The sequence below is a fragment of the Carica papaya genome, chromosome 8 (genome assembly GCF_054855325.1).
Source record: "Carica papaya isolate Zhongbai chromosome 8, ASM5485532v1, whole genome shotgun sequence".
Classification (NCBI taxonomy): Eukaryota; Viridiplantae; Streptophyta; class Magnoliopsida; order Brassicales; family Caricaceae; genus Carica; species Carica papaya.
The window spans coordinates 30,471,545-30,495,583 of record NC_142316.1 but is presented as its reverse complement, the minus strand read 5'-3'; the positions used below and the strand labels follow the sequence as shown (position 1 = coordinate 30,495,583).

The following is a 24,039-nucleotide window of genomic DNA, read 5'->3' as shown; positions in this document are numbered from 1 at the left end:
GACTCGCCGCCGCCAGCGGCGACGCCGTCGCCGGAGCACGGCGGAGCCGCCGTGCCGGAGTTGCGATTTGGGCCGAAAGAGGCCCTGGGCCTAATTTGGAATTTTTTTGGAACCCGTGCAGGTACTGTTAGCGTGTTTCAGTTCCCCGGGAAAAATTCAGGGGAAAATTAGGGACAGCCTGCAGGCGCACTGTGAATCGTATTCGGATCCCGAAAACAAGTAAGGACCCATCACCCTATTTCCTATCACGGTATTAAAGTTCAAAATGATAAAACGGTATTTCTTGAATTAACGCATGTGTGAAATTGCTTAAGGTTGCTAATGGAGCCCGAGTCTAGTGTGATTAATGATTTACTGTTGTTTGGCATGTTTTACACTGTTTTACAGCTTTAAATGCATTATGGGGTTTGATGTGTTCATTTTATAATTTCGAATGCATATATTACTGTTTTATTAATTATGGGTTGAATGACTGAAGAACTGATACTGTATGTTGTCTGTTCGGCATGAATTACGATTTGCTTGTTTAAATGTGAATTGATGATGCTTATTGAGGAAAAGGAAAATGAAAGATTGTGTAGACTGATAATTGTATGATGGGGTCAGCCTGACTAGATATCCTGGGAGATGGTGGACGGACCGGGTCCGTAGGGAACCCTACCGGGATTGTGGTCTCACATGCCGGACGGGGTATGGAGATCTTATGGTTTTGGCGCCCATACCGGACGGGGTATGGGGACGGCCCGTTTCACCCTCATACCGGACGGGGTATTGAGGTTTATGGTTTTGGCGCCCATACCGGACGGGGTATGGGGACGGCCCGTTTCACCCTCATACCGGACGGGGTATTGAGGTTTATGGTTTTGGCGCCCATACCGGACGGGGTATGGGGACGGCCCTGGAAACTGATTATGAATGTTAAAGGTTAACGGGTAGCGGAACCCCTATGGACCCCCACGGATACTAGTAGGCTGGTAAATGAGAAAAAAGATATGTTGTACAATGATTGAATTACAAGAGGCGTGATAAGTGTTATGTTTTACAGCTTAGATTATTCAATGATTATGATAATGTTATTGTTTTTCTCATATTGTTTTTCATAAATTCCACCAAGGTAAGTGGATGGTAAAAGTTTTATTATTGATAAAAGGTTTTGTTGTTAATAAACGAGTTTATTGTAAATTATGCTCCATTGGTCTTTTTGTGGTTTTCTACCCACCTTTATCTCCGTGACGGTGAGATATCGTGATGTTCTTACTGGGCTAGTGTAGCTCACTCCTTAATTAACCATTTCAGATCAGGAAGACATGGTTCCCGAGCCCGTTCCGCAGGAGGACGACGAAGGGGATGCCTAGAGACTCTGTAGTCATACGCATAGTTTATTTTCGAGTTTTCTTTCTTAGTTAGTTTAACCTTTTATATTTTAAGTACGTTTGTTTGGTTTTTCGTGTAAGGGATGTTAAATGAAATTTTGATCTCGCTTCCGCATTTGATATATTTAAATACTCATTTCATTTTAATATTTTCCGGGGCCGTTACATACCTGATGATCGAATCAGCGCGTGTTGTCGCATACAGCTCGCCAACATCATATTTGGTCCTCACCCTTCCATTTTTCTTCCTTAATTTAATTTAAAATTTTTTTCCCTTTTTTCTTCTCTTCTTCTTCTTCTTCTTCTTTTTTCTTTTCCTTTTCTTCTTCCTCTTCTTCCCGTGACATCTCCCCTTTCCACCGCGACTCGCCTCCTTGACTGCCGCTCACTCCTCCTCCTCACGCGGCCAAGGCTCCTCCCCTCACTCTGCTCTTTCGGCCCTGATCCTCACTCAACTCGGCCTCCTCTCTCACCCACTCGAACTCAGCTCTCTTCCTCTCTTTCTTTTTTCTCTTTTTTTTTCTGCTATTTCATTATATATATATATATTGCCGCTTGGTTTGTTCTCTTTTTTTTTATATTCTTCTTTTTTTTCTTAATTAATTAATATATTATATATATATATTTTTCTTTTGTACTGGTGCTCCAGCTGAATATTACATTTATCATGTATAGAGAAAATAATTTATACTTCAATATGTTTTAATCTTATCAATCCAAGTTCTAAAAAGTAAAAGTTGGATTTCATATCAAAATCTACTCAGAGGAACAAATAAGAAAAGAAAGCAATTAGTTTTCATAAAAAAATCATAGATCATGACAAAGGGGATTACGAAAATCAATCCAATATCTATAATATTTATAGTCATAAAATCTGTAAACATTTATGTTTAATTTCTCACTGTTATTAATTCTTAATGAGGGTAAAAGACAATAGAAGACAACAATAAAATAACTACAAAATAAGATGACAATAAGAAGATTTCTTTAGTTCAAGGTTAGAGAGCCATACGCTACACTTTGTATGAGAAGGCAAATAGAAAGTATAGAAGTGGAATATGGATGAAGAGAATGGAACCCTTATACCAAATTCTGCAGAATACCAGAGACAGCCTGCAGGATGGAAAACTATGCCCTTCATTTTAGGTCGCTTCTTCTTTTTCTCTCTCCTTCCATTTAACATAGTGGTATAAATATGTATTTGGATACATAAATATAACAAAACGTATAGAATAGTTAGTTTCAATAAATTAAAAGAGGTAAAGTTGAATATTTGTGTAGGAACTGAAATGTTCGAGAGATTGGCATCATTTGGGTTGGTTGCTAACTTCATGGTATACTTGCAAAGGGAATACCACATGGATCAAGTGAAGGCTGCAACAATCATAAATGTATGGTATGGTATTACCAACTTCACACCGCTCATTGGCGCCTTCATCTCTGATGTCTTCATCGGCAAATATCGAACCATCATTTTCGGTGCTTTTGCTTCTCTTCTCGTAATTTTCTAGTACAAACTTTCCATTTTCCTCTCTTGTTTTTTATTTACTTGTAATGTAATCTTACTACTACTGTGCTTATAAAGTAAGTGAATTTTTCATGGGATAAAGATGTTTGGCTTTCATACTCAGAAATCAAGATTTCTTTTGTCATATATTAGCCTTTTTAATTTCTATATTTCCCAGTATTCGCATGATGATGAGAGGATTAACGAACTAAATCATTTATAGGATTAAAATTTAACCTTATATATCATGTGGAATGTATAGAGTTTGAAAATTGGAATATGATATTGAATCTATTCAACCTAAAAGTTCATATGATAGGTCACATCTTCTTCTCGTTAAACTAAACATATATCAAAAGAAGAATTTCAAGTACTTGTAAATTTGTCCATGACGTTTGTGTTTCAATTTAATTAGTATGCAATTAATGTTAATTCAATTAGTAATTTTTTAAGGCTGATTAAATTAACTTGACAGGGAATGATGATAATGACTACAACGGCATTGGTGCCACAGTTACGACCTCCTCCATGTCCTTCTGAGCAAGAACAAAACAACCAATGCACAGCCTCTACTAACATGCAACTAAGTCTTCTGATATTAAGCATGTTGTGGTTAGCTATAGGCGCAGGCGGAGTCAGGCCATGCAGCATTCCCTTCAGTGTTGATCAGTTTGATCAATCAACTACCGAAGGAAGAAGAGGAGTTGGTAGCTTTTTTAGTTGGTATTACACGACCCAAACAATTGTTTTGTTGATTTCTCAAACTCTAGTTGTTTATGTCCAAAATGACATCAGTTGGGCATTGGGTTTTGAGATACCAACAGCTTTTATGCTCGGTGCAATTACCCTGCTTCTTGTTGGATCAAAGATTTACATATTTGTCAAACCAGAGGGAAGCACATTTTCTAGTATAACGCAAGTGTTTGTAGCAGCTTACAGAAAGCAACAGCTTACACTTACTACAGAAGGAGATGACATTATTTTCTATGATCCTCCACTAGAAACTCCTTTACAATCAAATAAGCTGCATCTCAGTAATGAGTTCAGGTAAAAATAATATATATATATATACACACTTCCATTTCATATGCATTTCCTCTTGTAAAAACTTTTGATTATTTGATTTTGTTGGTTAGATGCTTGAATAAAGCGGCTGTAGTGAGTGAGAATGAAGTGGATGTTGATGGTAATCCTATAAATCCATGGCGACTTTGCAGCATCCAACAGATAGAAGATGTCAAATGTCTTATGAGAACTATCCCCATTACTGTTACTAGTATAATCGCCTTCCTCGCCTTCAACCAACAACAAACCTTCGCAGTATCACAAGCCGAGAAAATGGATCGCCATATTATAGGTATCAATTATGAAATTCCTGCAGGTTCGCTCCGTACCATAACCTTGATAACAATGGCTATATGGCTTCCATTTTACGATACAGTACTTGTTCCGCCCCTCCAAAGGCTCACGAAACAGGAAGGCGGAATCACATGCCTCCAAAAAGTAGGAGTTGGCAATATATTTGCAATCCTAACAATGGTGGTTTCTGGGTTTATTGAGAAGAAGAGAAGGGATCTAGCCATTTTAAAGGGGGCAGCTGATGGTGTTGCACCAATGTCAGTGATGTGGTTAGCTCCGCAACTTATTCTGATGGGATTATTTGAGGTATATGGCATGGTTGGTCTCACAGAATTTTATAACAAGGAGTTTCCCGATCACATGAGAAGCATTGGTACTTCCATGCTTTATCTCATTACAGCGTTGGCAAGTTATGTGAGCAGCTTAGTGGTGACTATTGTACATAACTTTAGCAGCAACTGGTTAACAGAAGATGTGAATACCAGTAAGTTGGATTATTTTTACTATTTAATAGCAGGATTAAGTGCCCTCAACTTCCTTTGTTATTTATTTTGTGCTCTCCGATATCATTATAAGAACATGTAATTAAAACATGTATTATTTAAGATAATCTATTATCTGTAAAAGATATAATAATTTTTTTTTTTTACTAAAACATGCGCTTTTAAGCTCTTAATCATAATTAATCCATAAATTTGTGGACTTTATTTGCAAGTTTACTTTTAAACAATTATGAGAAGAGGTAATATTAACTTATGTTAGAAGGTGATAAAGAAAAAAATTTAACCTCAAGTAGAGTTTTATATAAAATTAGAATAATATATTTTGATTTCTATCTTGATATATTTTGAGATTTATTATTTTATTTCTTTTACTTTCGAAAATGTTAAGCAAAATTTTAATGGAAGTAGTTATCCCACATGAACCATTAATTATAAACTATCATGCCTGTCATATGCTTTGAAATTAATATATGTATTATGTTTTTCCCTTTCTCTTCAATCTCAACATTTTTAAAGTTTTTATAAGCAAAGTAAATTACTTAACATTTGTATAATTACTTTATTTTAATAATCAATTTTTTTTATATAAAAAAAGATTGAAATCACATTATTATTGTATATGCATAGTTTCTAAATTAAATTTTATAATCAACAACATTCTTGACGCTATAATAATATTATCTTTCGGATGAAAATCCATCAAATATTGTTAGAAACATCGTTGATGATTAACGCTACATTAGGCAAAATCTAAAAGCATGGGTTGTATTTAAATTAAAAATTATCGCAAGGGTTAATATATAATTTTTTTGAAAAATACATGTACTTTTGAGGTATACATGTAGAATATCTTATTTTGAAAAAAGAAAATAAATCACACAAAATTTGTTTGCTTTTTTTAAAATTTAAATACTTACACCAATTAGGTTTAATTTCAAGTTATCCACCAATTTTTATTTTGATATCAAATTGATCACTTTTTACTTTTCATATCAGATTGATTACTTTATTCAACATTAAAATTTAACTTAAACCCAAATTACTAATTTAATTTTAAATTTTAGTTTAAATTATATTTTAGTTTTAAATATTTTTATTATAATTTAGTTCTTACACTTTCAATTTTTTCCAAAAACACAAATATTATCATTTTTAAATAAAAAATATAAAATTTTATATTTTATCAAACTTTAAAATATGATAAAGTAGTCAATTTAACTCGAACAGTTGGATTATGTCATTTTCTCTTTAATAAGTCATTTATGCAGTGATTAGTTATAATTCTATTAAGTTTTACACTAATTTTAGATTAGAATGACAAATTTATTATTAAAATAAAAACTAAAGTTAAAAGATAAAAGATTATTTTGAAAATCAAAGCAAAAAGTGGGATAAGGACCAATTTTACAATTAAGCATATTGATTGAGCTATTCAAGTTTGAATTCACATAGATTGACCCAAATATACAAATCAATTTTTATACTATTTGTCACAACGTGGGTGACAAATAGTATTTTTCAAAAACACTTTCAGAATCCAAATTTTCACAATTTTTTTCCAAAATCAATTTTAATTAAGTCCAAATAATATTTTTACCCAATTTTATCATTTTTATTATTTATATTTTCATTGAATTAAATTAAATTAAATTAAATAAAAAATAAAAATAAATAAATAAATTTTTTTATGTTTTTATTTGGGTGTTACAGATTGAGCTATTCAAGTTTGAATTCTTGACCCAAATATACAAATCAATTTTTATACTATTTGTCACAATGTTGGTGACAAATTAGAAAAATATTAATTTAAAATTTTTAGAATCATTTTTGATCTTATAAAACACCGGATTGGATACTAAAAATTTGTCGATTTAAAATTTTAGATTATAAAACTATAGGAGATTGAAAATATAAGACATCCATCTTGTGACATAAACTAATCATTAATTTAATTTACATATAAAATTAAAATTCAATGTTAAATAAGTGAAAGTAACTAAATAAACATAAACTAAAATAAAATTGGTGGTGAAATGTTACTAGACTGATAATACATTAGTTTCATACTGAAGTAATCCAAATGCATATTCTCTTTTGCTCTTTTTGGGCTGAATTTTTAGTTTGGGCTTTCGCTCTATTTAGAGGAGATCTGAGTTTAGTTGGTTTGGTTTTTTTTTTCTTCTCTTTTTTGGGCTTAGAGAGGCTTGGGTTTGGGCTTTTATATCACTTGTACAAAACATTGTACAAGTACATAGAAGTGTTGAATTTATAAAATTTTAAATAGATTGGCATCTTACAATTATAATCTTATATGAGGATCCTCTCAAATTTTTCAAAAATCCTAAAGTTAATGAGTAAATATCCAGACATTTGGAAAACAGATTTGTTACCAAGCACACACAGATCATGATCATGTCTTGAAAGAAAAAGTAAATCTACATTGACATCTAACCTAATCTTATCAAAAGAATAATACTCCCAACAAGTAGGAGTTGGATCTTACCCCAAAAATTACTTAGGAAAAAAAGACCAAATCTGCAAAGTGGGAAAAAAATCAGTTATCTTTGATGAATAATCATGGATCATGGTGTAGAGGGATTGGATTTTATTTTAAAGTAAAAGGATTTTGTATTGGACCAAAATAACAATTACATGTGTATTATCTGACATCATGTACATAATCCCTTTGTAAGCTTAACAGAAATGCAAAATGATACTAAAGGAATTATGAAAAGGAATCCAAAGTCGGCAACAATTGTAGCTATAAAGTCTGCTTATATGATTTATATACGTAGCCAACTATAAATATAGATGCCAAGAATCATATTTCTTCAATCCAAAGTTATAGAGCCTAGGCTACAGATTTCATAAGAAGGTAAACAAGAGGTGCAACAGTAGAAAATGGATGCCGAGAGTGGAAACCTTTTATCAGATTCTGAAGAATGCCAGAGACAGCCTGCAGGATGGAAAATCATGCCCTTCATTTTAGGTCTTTTTTTTTAATAAAAAAACTCTTTCTTCCTCCCTCCATTTACCCTAGTTGCAATAAATTAAAACAGGTAAAGTTGAATTTTTATGCAGGAAATGAAACGTTTGAGAGATTGGCATCATATGGGTTAATCGCCAACTTCATGGTGTACTTACAAAGAGAGTACCACATGGACCAAGTGAAGGCTGCAACCATTATAAATGCATGGTATGGTGTTACCAACTTCACACCACTCATTGGTGCCTTCATATCTGATGTCTTCATCGGCAAATTCCAGACCATCATCTTTGGCTCTTTCACTTCTCTTCTTGTAATTTTCTCACATAAACTTCCTAGTGCTTTTTGTTTATATATAGCATTGTCTTATTGTTGCTATGCTTTCAAAGTGATTTTTTCTCGGTATGAAGATGCTTGGTTTTGTTATGTGTTGGACTTTTAATTTCTATAGTTCCCAATAAATGCATTCTGATTAGGATCATGCCAAGCGTGAAGTTATTAAAGGATATAATCTCTTATCGTGAAATATGTCGATGTATTATGTTTTATTATAATAGGTGAAGTTTTTTTCCATTTAGACTTCATCTTTAAATGTTTAATTATTATTTTAATTTTCAAAAGATTTGTGATATAAATTGATAAATAGTTATTAACACTATTGTTATTGTTCATAACGGTGAAATGATTGACAAATTAATCATTCCAAGGATTATAAAAAATTTAACCTTATATATTATATGGAGTAGATAGACTTTGAAATTTGGAACACATTATATTTATTCCATCTAGAATTTCCTACAAGAGGTCGCATCTTCTCTTGGTTAAATTAAGTTTACATTTAAAGATGAATTTCACAAGCTTTTGAATTTGTTTTAAACATAATATTTGTGGCTCAATTTAATTAGTGTAAATTAAATCAGTAATGTTTTAAGGCTAATTAAATTAAGTTGATAGGGAATGATGATCATGACTGCAACAGCGTTGGTGCCACAACTTCGACCTCCTCCATGTCCCATTGAACAACAACAAAACAACCGATGCATAGCGGCCACTAATATTCAACTAAGCTTTTTGATATTAAGCATGTTGTGCTTAGCCATAGGCACGGGTGGAGTCAAGCCATGTAGTGTTCCCTTCAGTATTGATCAGTTTGATCAATCAACTAGTGAAGGACAGAGAGGAGTTATTAGATTCTTTAATTGGTATTACACAACCCAAACAATTATTTTGTTGATTTCTCAAACTCTAGTTGTTTATGTCCAAAATGATATTAGCTGGGCATTGGGTTTTGGAATACCTACAGTTCTTATGCTCGGTGCAATTGTTCTTTTTATCGTTGGATCACCATTTTACGTATGTGTCAACCCAAAAGGAAGCACGTTTTCTAGTATTATACGAGTATTTATAGCAGCTTACAGAAAACGTCGGCTTACACTTCCTACAGATGGAGATGAAGTTATTTCCAGAAATCCTCCATTAAATACTCATTTACTGTCACACAAACTGCCTTTCACCGACGAGTTCAGGTAAAGAATAATATATATATATGTACTTCCATTCCATATGCATGTCTTGTTGTAAAAGATTGTGATGATTTAATCTTTTTGATTAGATTCTTGAATAAAGCGGCTATAACGAGTGAGAATGAAGTAGATGTTGATGGTAATCTTATAAATCCACAGAAAGTTTGCAGCATCCAACAAATTGAAGATGTTAAACGTCTTATAAGGATTATCCCTATTGGTGTTACTAGTATAATTGGCTTCCTTGCCTCCAACCAGCAACAAACATTTGCAGTATCACAAGCCCAGAAAATGGACCGTCACGTTATGAGTATCAACTATGAAATACCTGCAGGTTCAATCAGTGTCATATCTTTGATAACAATTGGTATATGGCTTCCATTTTATGATACAGTTCTTCTACCACCTCTCCGGAGGCTCATGAAACATGAAGACGGAATCACAGTGCTCCAGAAAGTAGGGATCGGCAACATATTTGCAGCCTTAACTATGATGGTTTCTGGGCTTGTTGAGCAAAAGAGAAGAGACTTGGCCATTCTGAATGGTACATCAAATGGTGTTGCACCCATGTCAGTAATGTGGTTAGCTACTCAATTAGTACTAATGGGTTTCTCTCAAGTGCATTGCATTGTTGGGCTCACGGAATTTTACAACGAGGAGTTTCCTGATCACATGAGAAGTATTGGTAATTCCATGCTTTATCTCACCACATCTTTAGCAAGTTACATAAGCAGCTTAATAGTAACTATTGTGCGTGACTGTAATGACAACTGGCTAACCGAAAATGTAAATACTAGTAAATTGGATTATTTTTATTATCTGATAGCAGGATTAATTACACTCAATTTCTTTTGCTATCTATTTTGTGCTTGTCGATATCAGTATAAGAACATGTAATTATAAATATCTACTATTGGAGGTAATGTACTACTGGTAAACATATATAATAGAATATTTTTTGGATTCACTTTTGTGCTCGTCTTAGAATTAGTTCATAAATTTGTGGAATTTATTTGCAAATTTTACTTTTATGTGCTCGATTGATGGGGAGGATGTCATGGAAAAGACTATTGTCTTCCTTTTAATATAACATAAGACTTTTACCGTGATGGAGATCTGCGATCTTATGAAGATAAGACTATTGTCCTCATTTTTCTACAAAATGTAGAATAATGAAAAGAGTTAAAGAGTTATTTGAACTTAAAGAAAAAATAAAAAAATACTCGGAGAAAATAATAAAAAAATAAGTAGAAGAGATATATGCATAACAAATCTCTTAACAAAACAAAAAATAATCTTGAGATTGACCGGCATGCTTCATAGATATTGATGTTGAATCCAAGAAGCAAATTAAGAAATTTTTTTTTTAACTTTGCACTTGGTCGTCTTATAGTAATAATCGTTCTTGAACATAAAAAATTCTACCAGCATATGATTCTTTACGAGATTTTTGTTGCATCACTGAACATCCAAAAATCTTAATAAATTTACACTCTATATAATAAGTGAATTTTTAAAAAAATTACATTTCTTTAATCTAATAATTGTAAAAGCTATCTTTAAAAGAATCACCTCATTACTTTAATATTTATCTTACTAATTATTGATTATTTAACAAAATAATAATACATAAATCGTGATTCAAAGAGTTAAAAAGAGTACATTTTAGTTCGCACCTTGGCAAAGGATCATCAAGTAAAAGTCCTTAGCATGTCTTTGCAAAATTTCACTTTAGTTGGGACGTGGATTATCGTTTGCAATTTGTACAAAATTTAGTTTTTTTAAAAAAATTGTTCGAATTCTCTATTTTGTTAAAAATAATATGATTAAGAAAAAAACTCTCCAAATATAATTTGTCTTTAATTGGTGCCTATATTATTAATAATTTGTAACATGAAAAGAATTTATAAACATAAGTAATAAAATTTTTATTATATGCTATGCATGAATTTAGATATAATTTTTTTATAACTATGTACGTAATGAAAATATTATTTTGTATAAACAATGATTGTATAGAAGTAAAAATACTTTTAGTGGAAATAAAAAAAATACTACCCATAAATCTCATAAAATTAATTCTGTTTAAAGTAAATTATTTTATGAGTTAATTTTATTTATAAAATTAAAATATAATATCATTATATATAATAAATCAATACATTTTTATCTATACTTATTACTTAGTTATCCGTACATGTTATAATTTATACTTGTACATATGTATAAAATTGAGCTTATGAACTTATCTATTTAGCCTCGCTCTATGTATTTTTATACAGATAAAGTATAAATTTTTATTTTATTTTATTTCATTTTTGAATTATAACAAATTTTTTAAAAAAATAAAAATAAAAATTAATTATTTAAAAGCCAACAAATCCAAATTGGATGAGCAAATGGGTCATCTAATAGGGTCTAACATAAGTTACATAAAAATGTTCACGTAACCTAAAATAATGCCCAAAAAAAATTAATATCAAAACTAGAGATCAAGATGTCAAAGAAAATAAAACAAGTGATAATAGAAATTCTATGTTATTTAGTACTACAAAAAAATTGCAAAAATATTTTTCAACATTGAAGATCCCTAATTTTTATATACTTATACTATGTTCTTGTTACTAGTATTCCTCTATATTCCGCTTGACAAATTTTAGATCTTGTGTGTATATATACTTAGACACATTTCAAGAAAGCAAAGGCTTAAAAGTACATTTTAGGGTAACTCAATTTTTTAATTTTGTTCGCTTAACACAATCCTTCATATAAAATCCTTAATTAAATTCTGTCAACTTGCTGCATATACAAATATCAATAAGAAAATATTTTATTCCTTTGCTCATTAATTTTGTGTGCTTATTTAATAATTAGTAATATTTATAGAAAAATAATGTCTTAAGATAAATTGACATCCTTATTAGTCGTACAAAAGCTATATCTATTATTTTTGCTATCTACAGGCAAAGACATGAAATAGGTGTCGATATCTTGTTTAAGACTCGATGAATCAAGGAGATTACGATGAGAATAACAATTTGATGCGCCGTTTTACACATCATAAGTTATATTTTGTGACTACTCATGTTAACGACTAAATAAGAAGAAAAAGTTTCAACGATGGTTCTTTAATTCTACCTGTGATAATGTAATACCCGAGCTCAGAATTTGCTTCGAGATTAATTTTTATATTCGAAAAATGTATAAAAATCTAATTTAAAATTAATAAATTTTAATTTAATGTGAATTATGAAAAAAAATAGATTGAGGACGAAATTAAAAATAATTTTGAAAAAAAAGGGTGAAAATTTAGATTCGGATGATGTTTTTGAAAGAAAAAATAGCAATTGGAGGTCAGAATGTAATTTTAAAAAATTGCGTCATGTAGAACTGCCCAGTCAGTAGCCTCGACGAACTAGAGCGCACCGCGTGGCAAGACACGCTGACTTGGTGCCACACAAGATGCCACGCTGGCGATCTATGTGCCTCGCGATCGGATAGTCCGGAAATGTTCTCGCGCGTGTGGACGGTCCGAATCCATTCTCTCCTAAAGCACGATCGGACGGTCGCGATTAAATGCGATGAACGGTCCGGATTCATTCTTTCTTTAAACGTAATCATATGGTCGAGATTAAATCGCGATGAATGGTTTAGATTCATTTTCTTTTTAAATGCGATTAAACGATCGAGATTAAATCGTAATGAACGACCCAGATTGATGTAAGATAGGTACAAATATCTTGCATCACACTGAACCCAAACTCTAGCCATCAGTCTTTCGCTGGAAAAGAAGAACTAGTCGCTAGAGAATAGAGCCGTCTGCCGCCGCGACGGAGCCACCTTCGATCGTCAAAAAATGTAAAAATTCTCATATCCGCTTGAAATTTGATTCTGAGCACCCTCATAACCAAATTGGAGCAAAAGAAACGGTGGATGAGCTAGAAACTGCGGGCAAAGCCCGTCGCCTCTATAGGAAAAATCCACAACTGCCTCCGATGAGCCCCTCCTGATTCCTGTTTCGTGTGAGTTTTTCATAATTGTGATCACCGTTCTATTTTTTATAGGTTAATCGAAGAAAAACACTCAGTCACGAAGGTGAGTTTAATCACTTGTTTAAATGTCATTTTATTGATATGTGAATATAAAATGATATATTGGTAATGTGTGGTTGATTGTTATGTTAATAAAAATCTGTATATGAAAGATTTACTACCTACCCGGAAAAAGGCAGATGGACCCGATACATAGGAAACTCTACCGTGAATGTTACCTCAGTCGGACGGAGTTAGGAAGTCCCTTACGAGTAAGGTTTGAGAGATATGGTTCACCTTCATATTGAACAGAGTATCGAGGTGGTGGAATATTTGGTGTCCATTACCGGACAGGGTATGAGGATGGCTGGTTAATTATTTAATTGGATATTGGGTTCACGAGTAGGGGGACATCCCTATGGACCCCAAGAGTACCGGTAAGCAGGTAAAAATAAAAAGTGATCGTCTGTTATTATCTCATATGTGAAAATAAAAAGCTGTATGAATATACATCTTCATAGGTTATTTTTGAAAAAACTTGTTATGTAAATACGGAATAAATTATTTTCTTTATATTAAATGAATTTATATTAAATTAAGGGCTCTATTAGTTATTTTTCTGATTTTTTACTAATTTTCAGTTTTCTGTATCTATGATTAGTGTGATATTCTTACTAGTTTAGTGTAACTCACCATTTCATTAACTATTTCAGATCAAGAGGATCAAGATCCAGATGTCTATCATCAAGAGGGTTGTGAGTAGTTCACCATTCGGACTCCATTCAAGAGCTAGTGAAGGTTGTTCTAAAATGCTTAATTATTAACTTTTCGTTTATTTCTTTAATTTCCGTTTGTTCTTTTAGAAGAGACATTCTTGTAACCCTATTGAGCATTCTAAATTATTATGTAAGGAATGTAAACTCAACCTCTATTATTCGCTTCCGCATTTAATTTATGAATTTATTTTTATTTAAGTTCCGAATATCTACATAAGAAATCTTTATATATTCTTGTTTCAATCTTTCTTTTGTTAGCTCTAATTTATATTCTTATCAAACCAGTTTTGCAAGATGATTAGGCTAAGAAAACATTATCTTCTTTAAAATTTTATAGTCTCTAATGTCATAAACTTAGTTTTCTCAATGCAAAAAATAAAAAAATAATTTCATGTTTTCCTTGCTAGGTTTTGAGGAAACTAGTCTTGTTTGTATTAGTAAATTTATTCGAAGTATAGTTGCAAATGAACTTAAAACAGAGTAATCTTGATAATGCATAAAATAAAAGAAAAGATAACAAATTTACTTTATTTATGAAAGAAATATATTTTGTTTAATTATCTAAATATTGTCTAGTATGTTCTAATAATTATCTGCAGATAGATTGATTAAAGAGAATTTGTATTCTTTTTAAAGATAGCCTTTAAAATTATTAGGTTAGAGAAAGATGATCTTTTTTTACAATTCACTAATTCTATAATGTTTTAAATTTTGTTTCTTTGATGAAACAATATCCGGAATACAAATTAACTAAGTTTCTTGGATGTGCAATGATGCAAGAAAGATCTCATAGAGATTATATACTGGTAGAATTTTTCATATTTAAGAACAATTATTACCAGAAGAATACCAAGTGCGAATTTCAAAAAAATAATTTCATGATTTGCTGAGGATTCAACATCAATATCCATGAAGCATGTTGATCAACCTCATGATTAATTTTTTGTTTTGTTAGGAGAATTGTTGTGTATATGTCTCTTCTACTTGTTCTTTTATTATTTTTTTGAGTGTTTTTTTAGTTCAATTTTAAGTTTAAATAGTTTTAGTTCTTTTTATTACTCTATATTTTATAGACATTTTGAAATTGTCATTTTTTATGAGATTTTATTACTCTATATTTTGTAGAATTTTGAAATTGTCATTTTTTATCATCTCATATATAATTTTGTTATATAAAACTCGAGTAATTATTAGATATTTTAACAATATAGTTGAAATATAAGACGCACGAAAATGTGTTTGCTTTATTTGCTATACTATGGACCGATTCAATCAAACTTATCATATTTTAGTATTTACAATTCCTACTAGAATCGGTGTGCCTTCACTTTTAAGAAAATATATTAATATATCTATATATATATATTACAATATTAATAGCTTTAAGCAATATTTAGCCAAAACTAAAATTTAATATTTCAAAAAGTATAAAATCCAATAATCATTTAGATCATTGTTTATGAAATTACATTATACAACTTTATTTCTTAGGCTATTGCATAGATAGGTTGGGTTATAAATTTTATAGTCAATGAGTATAAGCTTATGAACAGATATAAATGCATAGAAGTGCTGCATAAATAATTCAAACACTTATTAAATTGCTATCACCGGTTAAATAGATTGGCATGTTTGTGTACATCCTGTACCAATTATTCCCTCATACGAGCTTCCTGTCAAATCTTTGAAAAAATCATAAAGTTATTGCAGAAACTATTTACTAGCGATTTTTATACTTGGAAAGATCAATATACAGTTAATTAAATATCTAAAATTGGAAAATATATGTATTAACAAGGACACACAAATCATAATCATGTATATATATATATATATATAAGTTAATCTACGTTGGGATATACCTCAAACAGGAACAAATCTGCTAGCATGCTCCAAAGTGGGGAATTAAAAAATAGGTCATTTTTCATGAACATTCATGGATCATCACATAAAAGATTTTTTTTTTTTAACTAGTAGAATAGCAATGATACGGGCAATGTAATATCATGTACAGATTCTCAATAATGAAGTTTGTAATCTTTTTTTATAATGAAGTTTATAAGCTTAAAAAAGATGAATCCGCAATGTCAGATCATCAAAATCTCTACTATTGATATCAAATGGATTATGAAAAACAATCCAAAATCTGCAACAATTATAGCTATAGAATCTGCAGCTTATATATGATGTTTTCCTTCTTTGTTCTTACCTTCTTTTACCCAAAAATTATTTTCTACAATAATTTCAAGACAGTATGATATTCTAGTGGAAATTGCTTTATAAGTTGCTCTTTAACTCTTTTAAGTAGTAAAATATTAAAGAGATATTACAAATTAGTCTTTTTGTCCCCTTATCTGATTTATATACGTATACAACTATAAATATAGATGTCAAGAAGCAGGTTTCTTTAGTTTAAAGTGACAGAGCCATAGGGTACATTTTGCATAAGGAAACAAACAGAAGTACAGTAGTAGAAAATGGATGAAGAGAATGGAACCCTTTTATCGGATTCTGCAGAATACCAGAGACAGCCTGCAGGATGGAAAGCCATGCCCTTCATTTTAGGTCTGCAATTCTCTTTCTCCCTCCCTCCATTTAGAGCTGGTTAATTAAAGGTACTTGGATTGATAAATGTGCATGTGTTTGTGTATGTGTGTGTATATAAAAACAAAATGTATAGAAGGCTTATTTGTAATAAATTAAAATAGGAAAGTTGAATATTTGTGCAGGAAATGAAATGTTGGAGAGATTAGCATCATTTGGGTTGATGGCTAACTTCATGGTGTACTTGCAAGGAGAGTATCACATGGACCAAGTGAAGGCTGCAACGATCCTGAATGCATGGTATGGTGCTGCCAACTTTACACCGGTTATTGGAGCTTTCATCTCCGATATCTTTATTGGCAAATTCCAAGCCATCGTATTCGGCTCATTCGCTTCTCTTCTGGTAATTCTTTGCATATGTAATTTAAGCTTATTGGATCACCACCTAACTGCTGCTATTCTTCTCTTGATACAAAGATATCTATGTGTTTGTAGTGGTAACTTTTGCCTCCCAAAGTAAATTCTTTTATATTTTTAATAAAAAATAAGTCAATTATATTAGAACTAGAAAATTAATGAAGTAAATTCTTACGATCTTCCTTTAAAAGAACAAAATTTTGAATTTAACTTATATCTTAACAATATTTATTAACGTATTAACCCCTAACGATTTGTGATTTCGATATATAAAATTAGAACAATTATTAGATACTTCAATAATATAAATAAAATCTAAGATGTACAAAATCTACTTGATTTATTTGCTATAATAGTGGCTAACTCAATTTCTATAGTTATTAAATGGTGTTAGATATAACTTCAAATAAAACTTTTATATTCTGATTTATTCCAAAAAATTAGACCAAACTGAGTCCAATATGGATCAAAATTAATTTTTATTTTTAGTGTTAATTTTGATTAATTTCTTAATTAAGAAACCTGAGAATACATTATGAGTGGTCACCTGCCCATGTCAGTTTATCTGCCTGGTCATTGAAATCTGTGTTGGATACATGTATACACGCACACAGACACACACACAATAGTTATTTTGAAGACTAGTTTTTTGTTCATTAATGGTCAAGTCTTATGTTTAATTAATGTTATTTAATTTGTCAACTGTTAATTAATTTAAGTTAACAGGGAATGGTGATCATGACTACAACAGCATTGGTGCCAAAGCTACGACCTCCGCCATGTTCCCCAGAGCAACAACAAAATCACCAATGTGTAGCCTCTACTAATGCCCAGCTAAGTTTTCTAATATTAGGCATGTTGTGGTTAGCAATAGGAGCAGGTGGAGTCAGACCATGCAGTTTGCCCTTTAGTATTGATCAATTTGATCAATCAACTAGTGAAGGTCGAACAGGCAGCAGTAGCTTCTTTCTTTGGTACTGCACAACTCAAACAGTTGTTTTGTTGATTTCTCAAACTCTAATTATTTATATCCAAAATGATATTAGTTGGGGATTGGGTTTCGGGTTACCTACAGCTTTCATGCTGAGTGCAATTATCCTATTTCTGATTGGATCAAAGTTTTATATATACATTAAACCAGAGGGAAGCACATTTTCAAGTCTTGCACAAGTGTTGGTAGCATCTTACAGAAAGCACCATCTCACACTTCTTGCAGAAGAAGACAACATTGTTTTCTATAACCCTCCATTGAAGAGAGCTTTACTATCACATAAACTGCATCTCACTAATCAATATAGCTTCTTCAACAAAGCAGCTATCATAAAGGAGAATGAAGTAAATATTGATGGTACTCTTATAAATCCATGGAAGCTTTGCAGCATCCAACAGGTAGAAGATGTTAAATGTCTAATAAGAATTATTCCCATTGGTATTAGTAGTATAATAGGTTTCCTCGCCAGCAGTCAACAACAAACATTCATAATATCACAAGCTCAGAAAATGGATCGTAACATTATGGGTATCAGTTATCAAATTCCTGCAGCCTCCCTTAATGCCATATCATTGATAGCAGTAGCAGTATGGCTTCCATTATATGACATAATCCTTGTACCTTTACTCAGAAAGATCACCAAACATGAAGGTGGAATCACAGTGCTCCAAACAGTAGGGATTGGCAACATACTTGCAGCCCTAACAATGGTAATCTCTGGGTTTATTGAGAAAAAAAGAAGGGATTTGGTCATTTTACATAAAATAGATAATGGTGTTTCGCCCATGTCTGCAATGTGGTTAGCTCCACAACTTATTCTGATGGGATTGTCTCAAGTATACGGCATGGTTGGTCTTACAGAATTTTATAATAAAGAGTTCCCTGATCACATGAAAAGTATTGGTAATTCTATGCTTTATCTCACCACATCGTTGGCAAGTTATGTGAGTAGCTTGGTAATCACTATTGTACATAACTTCAGTGGTGATATTAATGGAGCTGGAAATTGGCTTACTGACGATGTGAATACCAGTAAATTAGATTATTTTTACTTTTTAATAGCTGGGTTAAGTGCCCTCAATTTTATATGTTTCCTTTTCTTTGCTCTCAGATATAATTACAAGGCTCATATTTAGATAATGTATTAGCAATGTAATAAAATTTCTTCTTGACATACTTATTAAAATAGTTGAGAACATTTATAGTTATTTTGACTATAAAAAATTATTGGAAGTGTTCCGATTAAATGTAATTTTTTTTTTTATACTTGTAAGTATTTCGACTTATGCTTTTTTTAGCACAAGCATTTCTTTTCAATTCATGGGAGGTGACAACCTCTTAATTATTTTGAATACTTATGACTAATTTTCCGTTATTTTGGATATGATTTTAGTCCGAAATTAATTTTAACATTCTAAAATGTATAAAAAATTTATTTTTAAAATTAATAAATTTTAATTTAATGTGAAATTATGAAAAAAAAATAAATTATGGATGAAATTAAAAATAATTTTGAAAAAAAAATTATGAAAATTTGGGTTCGTATGGTATTTTTTAAAGAAAAATAAAAAATTAGGGGTCAGAATGTAAATAAAAAAAATTTGACCACGTAGGACTGCTCAGTCAACAGTCTCGACGAATTGGAGCGCGTCACGTGGCAAGACACGTTGACTCGATGCCACGTGGGAGGCAACGTTAGTGATCCGCGTGCGCCGCGATCAGACGATCCAGAAATGATCCCGCGCACGTGGACGGTCCGGATCTGTTTCTCCCTTAGGCGTGATCGGACGGCCAAGATCAAACACGGTGAATGGTTCAGATTCATTTCTTCTTTAGGCATGATCGAACGGTCGAGATCAAACGCGATGAACAGCACAGATTAACGCGAGATAAGTATAAATATTTCGTATCACACTGATAACGAACCCTAGCCGCCAACCTCTCATCGAAGAAAGGAGCCGACCACCGACCGCTGCCTCACCGGAGCCACCTCCGACTGTCAAAAAAGGCATAAACTCTCATATCCGCTCGAAATTCGATTCTAAGTACTCACGTGGCCATATCGAAGCGAAACAAATGGCGGGTGAGCCGAAAACCGCGGGTAAAATTCGCAACCTCCTCCGATGAGCTCCTTCTCATTTTTTATTTCGTGTGATTTTTCCACCGTTGTGTTCATCGTTTTATTTTCTACAGGTTAACCGAAGAAAAAATTCCAGCCACGAATGTGACACGGCAGAGCTGCTGTACCCGAAAAACCCCACCACCTATAAGTTTCCGTTTTCTGATTTTTTCGGCCAATCAAAATTTTTTAATGCATTTTCTTGTAGAGATATGTATAAAGTCGGCCAAAACCGGCCGAAAACAGCTAGGCCGAGGTAAACTGCTACTGCGGGCGATGGTGCCGCCGTACCAGAACCCCGAAATTGGCTGGAGAGGATTTTTAACCTCAATTTTAGATTTTTGGAGTATTTTTAAGTACGTGAAACGTGTTTAATCTCCGTAGAAAAATTCAGGAAACATGGGGACTGTCAGTAGGCGCAGTAGAAAGTTTGGTATTTCGGACACCGATTTGAGTAAGAATTCATCACGTTATTCTATGTTATGGAATTGAAGTTTAATAATCAATAATATAGTATTTTATGAAATTTAAAAATATTTTGAGAATAATTACAGGTCACTAATGAAGCCGGAACTGGTTATTTATTTGTCATATTTAACTGATTATTTGATTTTATAGTTTTAAATACATGATAATATATTAGAATAATTAAATAATTCAATTGTACTTTCTTGATGCATATACTGTTTGTCTTGCGTGATTTACAGTTGATTTGTGAAATTTGAAATAATTATATAAATAAAAAATTGATTGGTTATGTGAGTTAATGAATGGTGGTCTCACTAGATATCTTCGGAGATGGTAGACGGATCGGGTACATAGAGAATTCTACCGTGAACGTTACCTCATACTGGACGGGATATCAACAGATGATATTTTTAGTGCTCATAGCGGATGGGGTATGGAGACGGCCCGATTCACCCTCATATCGGGCGGGGTATCGATGGATAGTATTTTTTATGCTCATACTGGATGAGGTATGGGGACGGCTGATTAGTTGATAAGTTTAGATATTAGATTCACACATAGTGGAATATCCCTATGGACCCCCAATGATACCAGTAAGCAAATAAAAAAGAAAAAGTTGTTATTATTGCTCACTTGAATATGAGATCATAATATTTTTGAGTTATTGTCTTTATAGGTCGATTTTGGAAATCTCATAATGACAAGTATGTAATAAATGGTTATCCTTATGATAAATGAATTTATTTAAATTAAGAGTTCCATTGGTTGTTTTTATGATTTTTACCAACATTCAGTTTCTATATCAGTGAGTAGCGTGATATTCTTATTAGGTTAATATAGCTCACTCCCTCCCCTATTAATGATTTTAGATCAAGATTCAGATCCTGATCAACAGGAGGGCTGTGAGTAGGTGCCTTCTGGGATTCTATCAATAGTTAGTAGAGATTAACTTCCCTACAATATTTATTTACTATTTTTATATGTTATTACATTTTTTATGAACCGCTGTGAAATAGATATTTTTGTATTCTCATTGGGCATGCTAATTTATGTGTAAGGAATGTAAATCCTAACGTTATTATACGTTTTCACATTTAATTTATGACTTTGTTTTCTTTTAAATTCTGAGTCTTTATATTGGATACTTATATACATTTAAGATATATAGAGTTGTTATGAAACGTTTAATTATAACACATGTTTTGTTGTAATCTAACTATAATGTTAATATACCGCAAAACAATATAATAAAAAAAAATTAAAACATGCATATTAAGGATTAAAAAAAACTTTTTAATATTAGGTGAAAACTAATTTTCAAATAACCAATGATTGGATTTATTATAATATATATATATATACTTTAACTTTGTTGACCAAATTCGTAGTTCTTATATAAAACTCGTGTTCCAGCATTCCATGATTTCATTCCTAATATCAGCTTACAATAAGGAAAAAAGAATACGTTTCTATTAGTATATAATATCCATTCCAACTACGTAAATACCATCCTCATAATTTTCACTCATCTATATATATATATATAAGTAATATTATTTATAATGTTAATTTTATTAATAAAATTTCTTTAGATAATCTTGTCATAAGCGCAATAATTCTTTCAATAAAAAATTGTAGATCCTTAATTTTTTCCCCAATTCTTATTTTCTCAACAAAAATAAAAAAGAGAATACATATAATAATTTTCTCAAAAGATACATATACTAAAGTTTTGGTACGTTTCATGTCTATTTGCATTAATAGATTGATTATATTATTTAAAATTAACTATATAATTATTGATGTATAAATAATGCATAATTATTAGAATGTATAAATTTATAATCAATTCAAAAAATTACATATAACTGGGTCACCAAACTGTACTGATGGAGTTATACATTGGGAGTTGAATGCACGTCTCTCATAAGTTAATTAACTTATTTAATTAATCACCGTATTTATTTTCTAATCAAAATGATGAATTTATAATAGTATATATAGCGTATAAAAAATAATTTTCAGTACAGTTTAAAGTATAAAAAATTTATTAATCATGAGTTTTAATCTTAAATATATTTCTTGTTTGATAAAATAGATAAATTATTTAGAAAAAATAGCAATGGTCATGTTTTAAACCATATACTCTCTTATCCAATAATTCTTGAATAAATTACTATACTATTATCTAAAATTTAACATTTATTATAATTTATTCTCTAATTTTTTATATTTTTATTTATTTTAAATATTTAATTTTTTTATTTTCTAACAAAAAAAAATATTAAAATGATAAATAAATATCTGAACCATTTGAAAAATAATATCAAAAGATTATTTAATTTATTAGTATTGGTTAAAATATTAAATTGGTCTTTCTATTATTTAAAATATTCAAATTAATTCTATATGCATATATTTTTTGGAATTTTAATATTTATATTTTTTATAAAAAAATTAATTTTATTGTATCTGTTAATGCATACTATATTATTAGTAGAAGTGTCGTGTGAATTTTGGTTAGATATATATCATATTTTGATTGTATTAATATCTATGTAAGATGCAACGTATTTTATGATTTAATATTTAATGTATAAATTTTTAAGTTTTTAATTTTTTTAATGAAAAATTAAAAATATAAAACAAAAAAAATATTGAATCTACAGACGACAACTTCAACTTGACTTGTAATGCGATTATTATGGAAGTCATTGTCTTCGATGAAGTTTTTTTCTTTTACGTTTTTAATTTTTCTTTTAATTTTTATTAAATATAATTAAAAATTAAATTTTTTTTTATATTAAATGTAGTATCATTAGACATATAGCATCTAATGTAGATATTGATTTAAATAAAATAAGACATGTGCTGAATATAAATTCAATGTTGCATTTTTCATTAACAATATTAGTGTGCATTAATGGTTATGAATTATCGTCATAATTTTTTTTTTAAGTACATAAATAAAACTTGCAAAAAAAAAAAAAGAATTAGTATAGAAATTAAAACTATTATTAAGTTAATTATAAAATATATAAATATAACTTAATTGTTTTAATTTTTTATAATAAACGATATAACAAATTAAGAATATGAAACAAATAAAAATTAAATAATAATAAATAAAAAACTTTGACACTTAATTTAATAATTCAATAACTAAATAGTTATACCTTTTTTTTTTTTGGGTCCTTCTATACGGTGTATTCGCACCGTGATATTATTGAAATTTTAAGTATTTTTTACTAAAACGTTTTGTGACCATTGCAATGTTGAGAGACGGTGGGCCAAGCCAGAACAAAAGCACGCAAATTTTGTTAGCCATAATTTGTCAGCATACCTCCATCAATTGTAACGTCTTTCGTCACCCATTTAATTATCACTCCATCCATATGTTCTTGTAGATACATACCCACCATAAATACATGTGACACACAAA

At 30.8% G+C, this 24,039-nt stretch overlaps 3 protein-coding genes across 3 annotated transcripts; all 3 read left to right on the top strand.

Annotated features, from left to right (window-relative positions):
* The first annotated feature begins 2,431 nt into the window (after positions 1-2,431).
* Positions 2,432-4,824, top strand: LOC110811443 (putative protein NRT1/ PTR FAMILY 2.14). The gene is made up of 4 exons (XM_088209856.1): positions 2,432-2,519; positions 2,655-2,872; positions 3,356-3,927; positions 4,017-4,824. The coding sequence occupies exons 1-4, from the start codon at positions 2,432-2,434 to the stop codon at positions 4,822-4,824; spliced, it is 1,686 nt and encodes a 561-aa protein (XP_088065982.1).
* Positions 4,825-7,643: 2,819 nt separating this feature from the next.
* On the top strand, positions 7,644-10,148 carry LOC110811454 (putative protein NRT1/ PTR FAMILY 2.14). Its single transcript, XM_022037968.2, has 4 exons — positions 7,644-7,731; positions 7,824-8,041; positions 8,683-9,254; positions 9,341-10,148. Exons 1-4 carry the CDS (start codon positions 7,644-7,646, stop codon positions 10,146-10,148), a joined length of 1,686 nt encoding a protein of 561 aa, XP_021893660.2.
* Positions 10,149-16,535: 6,387 nt separating this feature from the next.
* LOC148252796 (putative protein NRT1/ PTR FAMILY 2.14) lies at positions 16,536-19,127 on the top strand. Its single transcript, XM_088210375.1, has 4 exons — positions 16,536-16,662; positions 16,788-17,005; positions 17,746-18,720; positions 19,122-19,127. Exons 1-4 carry the CDS (start codon positions 16,536-16,538, stop codon positions 19,125-19,127), a joined length of 1,326 nt encoding a protein of 441 aa, XP_088066501.1.
* Positions 19,128-24,039: the final 4,912 nt, after the last annotated feature.